This window comes from Theileria parva, assembly GCF_000165365.1.
Source record: "Theileria parva strain Muguga chromosome 4 map unlocalized ctg_529, whole genome shotgun sequence".
NCBI classification, from domain to species: domain Eukaryota; phylum Apicomplexa; class Aconoidasida; order Piroplasmida; family Theileriidae; genus Theileria; species Theileria parva.
In genome coordinates, this window is record NW_876246.1 from 1,173,143 (window position 1) to 1,186,578 (window position 13,436).

At 32.8% G+C, this 13,436-nt stretch overlaps 7 protein-coding genes across 7 annotated transcripts; 3 read left to right on the top strand and 4 right to left on the bottom strand.

The window, feature by feature from the left end:
• Nucleotides 1–33: 33 nt before the first annotated feature.
• TpMuguga_04g00593 (Mitochondrial carrier family protein) lies at nucleotides 34–1,076 on the top strand. The gene has a single exon (XM_061306034.1). It carries the CDS (start codon nucleotides 125–127, stop codon nucleotides 1,067–1,069), a length of 945 nt encoding a protein of 314 aa, XP_061161196.1. The 5' UTR covers nucleotides 34–124; the 3' UTR covers nucleotides 1,070–1,076.
• Nucleotides 1,058–3,634, bottom strand: CUL1 (Cullin family protein). The gene is made up of 7 exons (XM_759136.2): nucleotides 3,575–3,634; nucleotides 3,423–3,545; nucleotides 3,059–3,392; nucleotides 2,745–3,002; nucleotides 2,553–2,714; nucleotides 1,245–2,522; nucleotides 1,058–1,151 (listed from the first exon to the last, which is right to left on the bottom strand). Exons 2-7 carry the CDS (start codon nucleotides 3,434–3,436, stop codon nucleotides 1,071–1,073), a joined length of 2,127 nt encoding a protein of 708 aa, XP_764229.2. The 5' UTR covers nucleotides 3,437–3,545; nucleotides 3,575–3,634; the 3' UTR covers nucleotides 1,058–1,070.
• A 14-nt stretch (nucleotides 3,635–3,648) lies between these two features.
• On the bottom strand, nucleotides 3,649–9,636 carry TpMuguga_04g00595 (uncharacterized protein; the record flags this gene model as incomplete). The annotated part of the gene is made up of 5 exons (XM_759137.2): nucleotides 3,649–4,098; nucleotides 4,198–5,114; nucleotides 5,196–9,340; nucleotides 9,366–9,376; nucleotides 9,418–9,636. The coding sequence occupies 5 exons, from the start codon at nucleotides 9,634–9,636 to the stop codon at nucleotides 3,931–3,933; spliced, it is 5,460 nt and encodes a 1,819-aa protein (XP_764230.2). The 3' UTR covers nucleotides 3,649–3,930.
• Nucleotides 9,637–10,016: 380 nt separating this feature from the next.
• Nucleotides 10,017–11,018, top strand: TpMuguga_04g00596 (uncharacterized protein; the record flags this gene model as incomplete). Its single annotated transcript, XM_061306035.1, has 3 exons — nucleotides 10,017–10,159; nucleotides 10,271–10,688; nucleotides 10,718–11,018. Exons 1-3 carry the CDS (start codon nucleotides 10,057–10,059, stop codon nucleotides 11,016–11,018), a joined length of 822 nt encoding a protein of 273 aa, XP_061161197.1. The 5' UTR covers nucleotides 10,017–10,056.
• A 13-nt stretch (nucleotides 11,019–11,031) lies between these two features.
• On the top strand, nucleotides 11,032–11,355 carry erpA (Iron-sulfur cluster insertion protein ErpA; the record flags this gene model as incomplete). Its single annotated transcript, XM_759139.1, has 2 exons — nucleotides 11,032–11,168; nucleotides 11,220–11,355. 2 exons carry the CDS (start codon nucleotides 11,032–11,034, stop codon nucleotides 11,353–11,355), a joined length of 273 nt encoding a protein of 90 aa, XP_764232.1.
• Nucleotide 11,356: 1 nt separating this feature from the next.
• Nucleotides 11,357–12,505, bottom strand: SERA (Papain family cysteine protease family protein; the record flags this gene model as incomplete). Its single annotated transcript, XM_759140.1, is given in 6 exon segments — nucleotides 11,357–11,752; nucleotides 11,769–11,795; nucleotides 11,829–11,958; nucleotides 11,999–12,159; nucleotides 12,195–12,343; nucleotides 12,373–12,505. The coding sequence occupies 6 exon segments, from the start codon at nucleotides 12,503–12,505 to the stop codon at nucleotides 11,357–11,359; spliced, it is 996 nt and encodes a 331-aa protein (XP_764233.1).
• A 247-nt stretch (nucleotides 12,506–12,752) lies between these two features.
• TpMuguga_04g00599 (uncharacterized protein) lies at nucleotides 12,753–13,400 on the bottom strand (the record flags this gene model as incomplete). Its single annotated transcript, XM_759141.1, has 1 exon — nucleotides 12,753–13,400. The coding sequence occupies one exon, from the start codon at nucleotides 13,398–13,400 to the stop codon at nucleotides 12,753–12,755; it is 648 nt and encodes a 215-aa protein (XP_764234.1).
• Between the last annotated feature and the right edge of the window lie 36 nt (nucleotides 13,401–13,436).

The following is a 13,436-nucleotide window of genomic DNA, read 5'->3' on the forward strand; positions in this document are numbered from 1 at the left end:
TTAACCAAACAAACATACAATTTGTTAATTATTTTTTACCTAAATAAATTAAAATTACATGTATATTATTTTTATTTAATTGTAAAATATTTATCTAGAAATGTACACTATTTTCTAATTCCTAATGAATGAAATCACACTCAAGAAGGGTGTGGATGGCAAAAATGATCGCAAAAACTTCGTTAAAGAGTACCCGAGTTTATCTGCAGTTTTAAATGGCTTAGCTGCTGGCATGACTAACATTTTAATCCAGCCTTTTGCCGTTATGAGGACTACAATTCAGTCAATGAACATTTACACGCATGGGATTAGGCCTGATCGGAGTAGAATTCTCGAGATTCTAAAGAGTTTCAGGGCCGGAGGAATCCGTACAATGTATCGAGGCTGTGCTTCCTCAGTGTGTATTTCCGCTAGCGGCTGGGTTATTTTCAGATTCCTGTACGATAAATTAGCGCACTATGACTTTTTTAAGGATAACAGGCTTTCGGTTAATTTAGCTCGTAGCGCCACTAGTAGTCTTATCACAAGTGTTATTCTTCATCCTTTTTGGAATGCTAGATTAGCTATTGAACTTCAGAGCAGGCAAACTGGTATTGACGGCTGGCCTCAATATCGTGGCGCTTTAAACTACTTAATTCGTACATTTTATCAGAAAAATGGTCTAAAAGCTTCTTTCAGAGGCCTTTCAGTTTCCTTATCTTCAGTTTCTCATCACACACTTTTAATTGTAATATATGATAAACTCTCTCAACATAAGCTTATTAGAATCGACGGTCATGTATTTGATAAGGTTAATATTTTCCTGAATGGTATGATTTCCAGGATGGTTCCAACTCTTGTTTGTTACCCCCTCTATGTTAGCAGAGTTATGCAGCAGTGTCACAACACTGAGATTAGGAGTTTTTCCATTTCCCGCATCTTTTTATGGAACTTAAAGCATAATAATCTCAAGGGTATGTATTCTGGTCTTCCCGTCCAGGTTGTCAAATCTATGTTATCTGGTGGTATCATGTTCTCGCTTTATGAAATTCTCGTCAGAATAAGTAATCGTGTACTATTAATGTTATAATTTATGGTATGTACGTTACTACTTCCTCTTGCACATTTATATATTCTTTACTCACCAAATAATTTATACGTAACCGAACCACCTATAAATATTATTAAAAGAGAATTATTGGGATAGTTTAATGTTATGAGTGTTATTAAAAGGTATGTATTTCTACACAGATTCTTGAAAATACCTCCGGATCTATTGATTGCTGTGATACTAATTCGATCAATTCTTTCAAATTTAACGTTTTCCTATCCTTCATTGTTTTTACTATTTTACAATCAATTGTACTTTCATCTTGTAATCTCATATTAGCTCCAAGTTCATCATTTAACTTAGCTAATGCTCCAGACTCGATCTCACTCAACACTTTGACAGGATCACACGGGTTAATATTAATATTTTCACTCAAATTATCACTCAACATTATGGTATTCATCGTTAGTGTTAAAATGGGCTTACATGAGTTTACAAGCTTTTCAACTTGTTTTTCTCGTATATTCAATTGCTCACAGACTTCTTCCATTTTCAACTCATCAGTGTCATTAAATAACAGTAAAAGAGTGGCCTGTATTATATTACACTCTATTGTAGTGGTTCCGTATTCCAGAATAACATTTGTGTATACATATCTCAAATCTTTAAACTTATTATTTTCCTTGTAATAAGTTCGATAACTCTCAAGTTCATGGGAGAATATTGGGTTTAATTGCACTCCTTCACTTACTTCTATTGTTCCAAATACACGAGGTGTTCCCGATCTTCTTAAGTTTTCACTTGGTGAATTTTCAACGGATTGTGAATCTCCCAAATATGATTGGGGTTTACTATTATCCAGAACATCTGATAGGTTAAAACTTGAGAGAACATATATATTCCCAGCCACACTAGTGGCACTCTGGTAACTCGTATTCATCGATTTTGATCTCTTGAAATCGCCTAATATTGTGTTTATTACCGGGTTTCTAAGCACATTTACTTCATTAGTGATGTTTATTCTATCATTTAACATTCTTTTCAGTAAATACGCCTTGTAGGACCTTAGGAAAGACTCGTCAGTCACAATCACATTATTATAATACTTTATATAACAGTTTATATCCAAAAATTCACTGGAGGCGTCCAAATCCATTGGATCTTCAACATCAAATGCCAATTCAGTGTCAAAATTATCCATTAAAATCCTGTGAAGCTGTGTTACAATGTGTGTTAAGAGTTCTGAGTTGTTGTATTTGGTGAAGATGCTATTATATGAGTTTAAGAACATTTCAAAACAGCTTTTTATCAATTTTAAATACTTGTTATATACAAATATAACATCGTGCCCAACCCTAGAGGGGTCTGAGATTGTGCCAGAATTTGCCATACTCGTCTTAACAAGGTGTTCAACAAATTGAGTCAATGTGTTAGTAATGATTTCATTTACATTTTCTAGTTTTGACACATATTTATAAATCAACTTCAAGTCCTACAGATTATTAAGGTTAATTTTCCATACCTCAATTCTATATTGCTCCAACAATTCGCGTAACTCATTCTGTAACTTCTCTTTAATTCTCGACTGATTATTATAGAGTAAGTTATTTATGATAACATCGTGGACTTTGTTATTATTACTGATGTGGGTGTTATAATACTTAACTTCATCCTTCAAAATTGACTAAATAATAATAATTCAATGTTAAAGTACATCAATTATTGTGATGAAATCTGACAATGCGAAGTCGTTGATATACACCTTTGACACGGCATTATAATAATTACTATAATTATTAATTATGTATGGTTCCAAATCTTCTAGAAACTGTAATCCGTTTGTAGAGTCCAATTTTTTATACATGTCAATTATTAGGGTAACGTGTAAGTTATTTATCTCATCACCTACTCTTCTTCTATCCAATAAATTTAACAGATATCTCCTCACACATCCTTTATATCTCTGGAATATCTAACACACAATTAATAATTACAATATTTTATAATAATAAATAATGCAAAAAATACGTAAAGCTGAAATATTGCCAGGGAGTATTGATAAATGTTTGGCTGTAATGATAATTGCACGTAGAAGCGGTTTAGGTATGAAAATATCCCATTGAGTATTTTTATGAAATTGTTATATCTTATCCAGTATTCGATGATGAGGAGTGCGATTTTAGCGTAGTCTTCTGAGGATTCAAAGTCTGCAGAATCTGATTCTTGAGCCACACCTTCCTCTCCTTCATTGGTTCTTAATTGTAAATTATTTAATATAAATTGTGAGATTAGTTTAGTTATGTTGCTGTATAATAATTCGCAGTAATTCGAGTCCTTCTGTATGCATATTTCATAGACCATCCTAATCACATTGTCACTAAAGTATACTTACGTATAATATTTCATGTATTCGCTTCCTTTAATTTTAATTAAGCTGATTTCATCAACGTCGGTAACAAAATCATCTTCGTTCAGCACATCGTTGAGGTCCTTATTTACGATTTCTCTTTCAATCCTACAGAATTTTGAGTGGGTAAATGAAACTTTTCTATGAATTGCGTTTTTATGAGATTCCAACCATTTTCAAAAGCTAGTACCCTGTTATTATACATAAGAATTAAAAATAAATTAAAATGTGTAACAGCAATTTCCCCACAGTTACATAGAAAATTAAGCTTAATTACAAGAGTGTTTAGAGCCGTTTATTTAGGTTAATTACAGTTGAGTTGACAACCGTTTGGACTCTAATTAAAGTAGAGTAATGAAGGTGTTATTGAATGCAATTATAGCATAGTCTACACCTTATGACGCTAATGTAGAGTTTACACCTTTTTATGACACTTTAGCAGAGTTGATACTTTTTTATTGATAATGGAGTGAATTGTAGAAACCTTATTAGCCTAGTTAAAGTATAGTGGCGAGCCTTTGTAAATATTCAAGACTTGTAACTGTTCATTTGTGAATGTGTTGCAGTAAATCTGTTTCCAGTCGTCGCAATGTAACTTGAAAAAATCCTGCAATGTACTCTCTATCGTCGTCTTATTCTCTCTATTATAATACTTTTTCACCTAAACATTTTTAAACACAATTTAAATCAATGAATATCATATTTTATAGCTAAATAAGTAATAATTTTAGGATTGAATAGGTGGATAATTGAATGTTACCAATGATAGCAGGAGAGTTGGTAGCCATTTGGGTATGTTGTATTTGATGCTATTAACGATACAGATGATGACGTCGATGTTATTTAAGCTTTTATCAATTTTACCGATGATCCTATTCAGAGTTTCATCATTCAGTGATGAGATAACATTTGTTAAGTTCGATTTCGCATTCAACTTGTTAATATAACTGTTGAACAGTAGTCTTATAGTTTTGGTATTAACTATGTAGAAAACGTTATCGAAGAAAATCATATCGAGTAGCTTCAGTCTTTTATTATCAATATTTCTTACCAACTGCTTTACTACACAGTGTATTTTATCCCTTGGCACGTGAGATATAACGTTGTAAATATCGTTTGTCAGTTTTTCATTTTGTATAGTATTAATATGGCCTGATATTCCTTCTACATCCAAGTTGTACAGGTTCATCTTGTAGTAGGTCGTTACGAAAACTGGGTCGTCTGGCACTTCCAACTTCATGCCATAAAATCCTCTTACATAGGCTACTATTGTATAAATCTCATTTCTTATCTTGAACGACTTTACTCCAATATCTTTCAACAGTAACTCCATCTTCTTTGATAACACCTGTTCATCAATTTTGATATTCTCCTGTAAAAGCACTTGGAATAACTTCAGCTGCTTTATTTCATCACACAGTGCTCCATTGTCACTCGCTGCTCCAACAGTGTCCATATGGTTCACGTTACAGTGTAGTAGAAAGTTGATGAGTGGTTGAAAGTCATTTTTACCTTGTAACACCAGTCTCATTGCGTCCATATAATGTACCATATACTCAAGTTTAATCTCACTCAGATGTTTTGACAAAAATGACATAAACTTAGGAAATAGATTTCCACACCTGCTCCACAACTCTAATACACACTTCAACACTCCTCCCATTATCTCCATCAGGCCTATAATAAAGTTAATCTTGGTAATGGTTAAAGTATCTAATAGTTTAGCTACTCTACAGCCTATAAGTGTGTAAAGCATACTCAGATGATATTCGATATAATCACTCGAGATTTGAATGAGGTTTTGTAAAATTGCTTCTAGAGACTCGACGTGCTTCTCGGGCGTTTGGGAGTTGATCATTAGAAACTTGAAGTAATGATATGATAAAAAGAAGTTGTACTTGGACAATATGGTTGAATTGCTTGGAATCCTATTCCTAGGCCATGACTTGTCAAATTTAATCACATTCATTACTATACTGGACAGGTTATTCGACGACAGAGTGTTTACATCGTGGTTACAGTATACTAGGCCGTTGAATATCCTGCCCATGACACCGAGATCTAGCAACTTTTTCTTGATCACAGGATCGGCCACTCTACCACTATTCAGACTCATGAGTGTGATGAGTATGTACTGAAAGGCCACAGACTGCAGATAGTTATTATTAACGTCGTTCAACAGACTTAATACGTGGAAAAAGAACTTGTTTTCATACACCACATACCTGCTGTATATCAGCAGTAGAGTGCAGAAATACAAGTTAAATCTCCAGTTTTCCACGTCAACTACACTCATCAAGCTCCTCAAAACACTCAAAAGTTTATCGATTTTAACTGTACATGGCGTGTCGTGGGTGTCAATATTTTCCATGTCTACATTCTCAGAATCTTCAAAATACGTTTGTTCTATTGAATCCACTCTTCCTATCCTGTCACTTGTAGTATCCAGTTCTCTTTGATTCAGGAACAGTATAAACAAAACGTCGTACTTGTTAATTAGTGAGTCGTTATTAGTTGAGATGACCTTTAAAAAGAACCACAGGAACAACTCCAAGAGTGTAAAATTGAGTGAAATATAAGTCAGAGTGTTAGCATCAAATAGCGGTAAAATGTTATGGAAAAGTGTGAAATTGTCATCTGCGCTTGCAACCAGCTCCTTTAACACACTTGATAGAACATAATACTTCATGTTCTTATGGATCATCGTCACACTCTTCAGGATCATTATGCTGTTGTTAACAACATTTTTATAGTTTAATTCACACATTTTTACCACCACTAAATCGACCAAACCTTTAACCTCGGCGTTATTCAACTTCTTTACTTCAAGTTTGTCGTCCAGATTCGTTACTTCATCAGCCTTATCCAACTGCTTTAGTCCAACCCTATTTCGTAACATGTTATAGTTTATCTTTCTGAGGTTAATGAAGTTGTAATAGTAGTCCTGTACTATTGTCATGTATGAGCTGAAGTTAATATCCATGAGGTATGAATTCTTTGTTAGTCCGCAGTGAAATGATATGTATTTGAGCATTGGTTTTGTGGTTGTGATTGACACATTATTCTGCAGCTTCAAATTGAATATGAAGTCATAATTATTTGAAATGTCTGTTGAGAAGTAATTTTTAGAGGCTAAAAAGTTAATGAACTTGGTCAACTTCTCACTCACCACTGACCCATCAACTTTTTTATATATTTTACTCACCACTCCCATAATATATCTCTCCACTAATCCTCTCAGTGTAAAATTATCCCCAACTCGTCCATTCAAACATTTAACAACTTTGTTGTAGTCAAAAATCATTCGGTCTTCAGAATCCACTTCCATTCCATTCTCACTCACGTCCTGGCTCATCTGAGAGACATTGTTATGAAAAACTTTGTCTTTAATTTCTATGTCAAAGAGTACTATGGACTTGACTAGATATTTGGATAGTGTTATAATCTTGAGAATATCGTCATCTGTAGTGTCATCAGTCTGTTTCTTATCCTTTAACCCATTGTATTTTCCATTAATTGAATCCATTAATAGCAATACAAGCCGTTTGTACATTTCATATTGGGCCATTGTGGGCACATACCATCCAATACAGGCTTCTCCATTATCCACCACAACTCCATTCATTGACTCTTTTGTTGGTAAGTTTGATGTGGTATATACGTTATATATTGACTGGTTGAGTCTATAAATGAGTTTTACAACTAATTTGTAAACGTGTTTGTCCTTGTACTCCAAACCTTTGGTAATTACTTCCACAATTTCGCTGAAATAATTACTGTTGAAATTGTATCTAATTGCTGAAATCAAACAATTTAAGTGGAATCTTAACCTCTTATCATCTTCCGATAAGCCTTGTACATTATTGATCATCAACTTGGTTGTATGTCCAATACCTTTTAAATATGAAATACTTGATAAAATTGACGTAACATGCTTAATTATGCTCAGTTTATAAGAATATTCGTCGATAAACTTCATTAACTTGTTCAGGATTACTGACATCGTCTGGTCATCCACCACTGACAGGAGGTTGATTATTGTCGATTTTATCAATATGTAAATTGACACGTCTACGTTATTCATCAGTGACATTCCCTTCAAATCCACCTCATTTATATTCTCGTATAACTCTAGAACCTTGTCCACGTACACTATACTGAACTCGTTCAACTGCAGCATCAACTCTTCATATACCTCCGAGGCTTCATTTGATCCTTCAAATGCATTTTCTTGTCCCAAACTATCCTTCGGTGTCAACAGACTAATCTTATTATCCTCACTTAGGCTTTTAAGGTTATTCTTAATACTGAAGAGATACTCCAGCATCAGGGATATTAGTAGGAGTATTTGTATATTAATGAACGGCTCTGAGAGTGCAATGTACGAAATTGCCGTATAAAACAAATTCATGATAATATGTGGCATGTGCTTTACAATCAGTGGTATTAGTTGTATTATCACCCTTATTGACGTGAGTAGCCTGTTATGTTCTGCGCACTCTGTCAGGCTTTCCGTAAAATACTCCACAACCCTGATTAAATAATCTTCCTTGTTAATGTAACATATGTTCCTTATGATGATTTCATAATTATTACATATCTTCATATTCTTATTATATATTCCAATCAGACTAATTGTGTACAACATGTCACAAATGTTATCTCCTCCCTCCGCAGACTCGCTCGCATCCGTTTCTAGTCCTTTATTGATATACTTGTGTCTTAACAATTTTCTTGAATGTGACACTATTAGGTATTTTAGAAATAGTGATATACTATGTGACCACTTTCCGCTACTTGATGGGTGTGCGTACGGGTACAGAATATTAATCAAGCGTTTTAAACTTGTGAATATATCATCCGGATCATCATCCACGAATGATTCATCAAACTCTCCCGTCTCTTCCCTCACACTGTCAGACAATTCTACTCCATTTGACGTTATGGCATCTGACTCATGGTTAAGTGATAGTGATGATCTAAACTTACTAGTGCACAGGTCATTCTCATGAAGTATTAAAATCAGGAGTTTAGCTGTTTTTTTAAATAGTTTAAACGTCTTGGGTAAAAGACATGTGTATTCTCCTGGCATGATTTCGTTGTACTTTTCAAGTTTTGGCTTATTTGGCAAAAGGAACGAATTGAGTGTGATGTTGAATATTGTTTGTATTTTACCCTTAAAGTATGGGCACACACACTGGTCTGTAGCCCAGCCAAACTTAGCTGCTCTGAAGAAAAATGTTAAGAACACTGGGTGCCATGATGGTACAATATCTCCGTTCACCACGTCCCACCACTTAAACAGTAATCCGTTAACTAGTAAATCATAAAGCGTGCTGTTCGGACACAACAATAGTATGACACGGATCTTGTAAAATATTACACAATTTCCCACATCTATTTCAATATTACTTAATTCTTTAACAAATTCCTCACTCATTGGTTCATCTGGACTTGAAACATCTGACAAATGTTCAGAGAAAGTCAAATTTGTATGATTTTGAGTGGACTCCAAATCTGAGAAGTCCTGATTATTATAGCGCAAAATATAATTAATTAGAAAGTTTCCGATATCTCTTCTAAATATCCAAATTCTTCTTATTAGTGATGATAGTCTCACCAAGGAGGTTATCCAGGACCTTCTTTTATTGTAACTCACTGCCATTCTATGTGCATAGTCGGGGCTAAAGTAATTCTCCAGTGCCTTAAGAATCACTTCAATCCTTACGAAATCTAATATCTTATTAAAGTGTTCAGCTCTATCTTTGCATCCATTTTCCCAGATGGAGTATAAAAGCTGTACGCAGCATTCCAAAATAGAGTTTAATAATTTACACGAGCGTACTTTTAGCTTCAAAGACAGCTTATTCTGAAATATCGATACTTGGTCAAGTTCAGACTCACTATAATACACATCTAAGTTATTACTTTTTATTATACTATACATTGATATGAACCACAATTTTCTTCCGATTGGTACCAAAATGTTCATTAGTTCTAGAGTCGGTTGGCTATTTTCGCCGCAGGTATACTGTAGATACTTGTCGATGCAGGTAAGCATTGACGACAATTCTGCATTTTTCCAACGTTCTTCGATGAAATCTAAAAATATGCTACAATCTGTGTCGTACTGCTGTTTGACAAAGGCTGGAAGCGCCTTTGAAACGCTAGAAGATATTTCGAAGCAAATATCTTCCATATCCAGGAATTTAATAAATTACTACATTTGAATCATTTTATACAAAGTAAGTTCTGGTTTAAATCTCGTCTCTTTCAAGATCAATTTGATATCATTGTAGGGTCGCATAAATACTTATTATTTGTTCACACATTTAATTATTTTTTATTCATTCCAACTTATAATAATTTTATTTTTTATTACTTTAACTTGTAAACTGATTAAGTTCAGAAATTTTGTTCTCCTAACTTAACACCTATGATGGCTCATTGATCTTCTTACATTTCATTTTCATATAACAATTATTTAATATATCTATCATATTATATTAATTTTTATATATTCATATGCAATTATTTGATTATTCATAACACATCTCGACATTTATGTTCTCATGAATTAGTGAATTTACTTCACCAAATTTTGTAAAATATATCCAAAATGATAATGAATGACACAATGATAAGGGGTTTGAGGAGGAAAAAATCCAACAAGATTAAATCCTTCTTTAAGGGGATGAGTTGTACCAAGAACGATAAAATGGGTTAAATTAAAAACAATTAATCCACATTTTATTATATTATATTTGTTATTTTTTATTTTATTAATATTTATTTCTTATTAATATAATTAGTTGTTTTTAAAATATTTTTAGTGTCGAGAAATTTCGACATTGACTATGATGAAGAATTCACGAGTTACAGACCAAATAATGATTTAAAAAATAAAATTGTAAAAGTTTCTTCAAAATCTACTCAAACTGAAAATAAAAATCAAAAAAATGAAATTACACAAACTGCATTGGATTCCAATGTTAGGCTTTCAGAATACGATATAGAATATTTTAAAAACTTAGTTGATAATAATTTGAAAATACATCAAAGGGATATTTTAATTGAGAATAGGAGATTAGCTATTACTCGCGTTGTTGGTATCATTCTTCTTAAAATTAACTCCAATTTCAATCATTTCATTGCAAAATCTGAACTTAAACATTTGAATCAAAAATTGTACAATAATTTTGTCAGAACTTTAACTAGAATTGTGTATTATAACATTTCTACCAACTTAAGGTACTTTTACCAATTTTCATTTCTTTCAGATTCTATTTAAATTTGTTATTGTTAAACAATAACATTGTTGATTCAACTAATTACAGTTATTACAATAAAAACAAGTCACACATTTCAAACTCGATAAATAAGTTTCCAACATTTTCTTGCCCTTTAAATTACTATTCGTTTTGTTGTATGTTCCTATGCAAGACATTAAAAAACTTGATATTCTGTACAAAGTTAAGATATTTTAATGAAATTTACAGAAACTGTATAAAGAAAGGTACAACTTGTGTCATTTTTAGACCTCGAGATGACACAATAGCTCCTCTGGATTTCTTTTTATAATTTATATTTTAAAATGATTAAATTGTTAAACATAACAAGCAATGCCCTAAGAAGACTTAAAAGTTTAAAGGAAATGAATAAACACTTGCATATAAATGTAACTGGAGGAGGTTGTTCAGGTTTCCAGTACCACTTTAATGTTTTAAACGGGTTCGATAATAATAGCTTGTTAATATATGATAACGACATTAAAATATTTAGTAACAATGAATCCATAGAGCTCATTAAATCTTGTACATTAGATTTCCAGGAGGAATTGATTGGTTCTAAATTTACTTTGGATATACCAAATTCCACTAGGAAATGTTCGTGTGGTAACTCCTTTGAAATTGAATAGTTTACACACCACACATCATACAGTCATAGTCATTGTCAATAGAGAAGAGACAAAGACCCACATCTTTTAATTCGTATGATTTACACTTTTCTAAATTTCGTTCACATTTCTCTACACATTCTTCATTCCTATCCTTATTTATACTAAATGCCCTGTTACAGTCAATTTGAGAATTCCCTTGTCCTATAATATATTTAGAATAATTGTTTTTACCTTCTAGGAATAACAGTCTTGAGTATACTTTATTATCGAATTTCACATTAATCTTCTTTGTTACACCGTTACTGAGTCTTGATAACTTCTGAGGCACATATCCATATCTTACTCTGCTTGTATTCTTATTTATCTTCACATTTAGTACAACTAATAATATTTTCTGATAACATGTGTTTGTTACCTGCATATTCAAAAACATTTCCATTGCAGTTTCCAGGTCCATCCTAAAGTCAATTTATCATTTTATATTAAATTACCATATCTAGTCTGAAGTTTCCTTTATCGCCCCAATTTGGTCCCCAGCTGTTCCGAATTAACCAATATCTCCGGTTTTCATTATACTCATTCACATAGTTACCATATCCAATTATAACCATCGAATGGGTTCTAAACAATATTGTGACTATTAAAATTTTTAATTAGATACCCGTTTCCATAATGACAGAGATTAAGAACTTTTGTGCCATCGTGATCTGGTTTTAGTACTGATTTCCCTTTCATGCTGATCACTACACTACCCTTTTCCTTTATCATATCCTTTACCAAGTTTATAAACTCGTTTTTATCACCATACTCTTCCCTTTTAATCTAAAAAATATTAATTCAGATATATATTTCATTACCAGTATGAATCCTTTGAACGAGTTCAATTTATTAGTTTTCGGTGACAGTAATTCTATTCTAGGCTTCTGGTTTATCCAACCGTAATCCCACTTTGGGCATGTGTTCAACACCGGAACATCATACTTCACATTGTCCTTACTCGGTATAACTAAAATCAAATGAAAGCGTATAATTTACATTCAAATTGTGAGATGATTTGGCTGAAGTCGTATGTGTTTCCTCCCTTGCAAGGATCTCTGTTACCTATGCTTAGGCATGACGCAATATACATCTCAGAGAATCTTCTCACTTGTTTTGTAGCACTTTCCATACACAGCAAAATCTCCAAATGGAGTGTGTTTGCAAATATCCAACAACTTCCACTAAGAAAATGTTAGATATTTATTCTTTAGATTAAATAGTCTTATAATAAATTCTTAGTAAAAATTTTTTACCATCCAAACTGATTCTGTGGATATAGTCTTGATATACAACTATTTCTATCTTTTAATCTTATACATTCATAATCGTTACAGTATGGATCTCTGGGATTCAAATGGTTCTGAATTTAATAAATTCTATAAAAATGCTCTCACCTTATCATATGAATATAACAAATCGTGCACTGATACTTTAGGCTTAATGTTTAATGGTCTCAAGCCTTCCAGATTCAAGTCAGTTGCTTCAGCCTCTAGTTCTAGCAGTGAATTTCCAGCACTATTTTTTCCATAAGTAGTCTTTGAAAACAATGATAACAGTGATAAAGGCTCATATTTGTTGCAGTTGGACCCTGAATATATAGCGTTTGCACATGATAAACAGTGTTCCAACTTCTCTCCATTAGCTCCAGACAGTGCACAGTTTATATTATTCATTATACACGGTCTTGCATTTCTATTATTGTACATTTGAGGACTCCTGTTATTGGTTGCAGGTGGTGTCGGTTGTGGACTCACTGGAGTTCTTTGTTGATATTGATTCTGATTCCTCGTATTATATCTCGGATGCACTTCATTACTCTGCCTCTGATTATTATCATTATATCCACCCTGTGCGTTATTTATTTTATTTGGTTGTGGATTTTCGTGCTGATTTTTATCATCTGACAGTTTAATGTCATTAATTTGTATAGCTCCGTTATCATCTTCTAGTGTCAAATTAATATGAAAATTACGTTTATAGCCTTGTATAAGTACAAGATTCAGCAGAATGAGTAGGATTTTCATTTTTCATGCAATTTTTTAAATAATTCAGGTAGTTCG

Excerpts from the sequence above, each read along its gene's own strand:
- TpMuguga_04g00593 (XM_061306034.1), top strand. The coding sequence starts at position 125 with ATGAATGAAATCACACTCAAGAAGGGTGTGGATGGCAAAAATGATCGC.
- CUL1 (XM_759136.2), bottom strand. Across the intron at positions 3,003-3,058 it reads TGGCAATATTTCAGCTTTAC|ATATTCCAGAGATATAAAGG; the intron begins GTATTTTTTGCA and ends ATTGTGTGTTAG. Across the intron at positions 1,152-1,244 it reads AGCAATCAATAGATCCGGAG|GTGGTTCGGTTACGTATAAA; the intron begins GTATTTTCAAGA and ends TAATATTTATAG.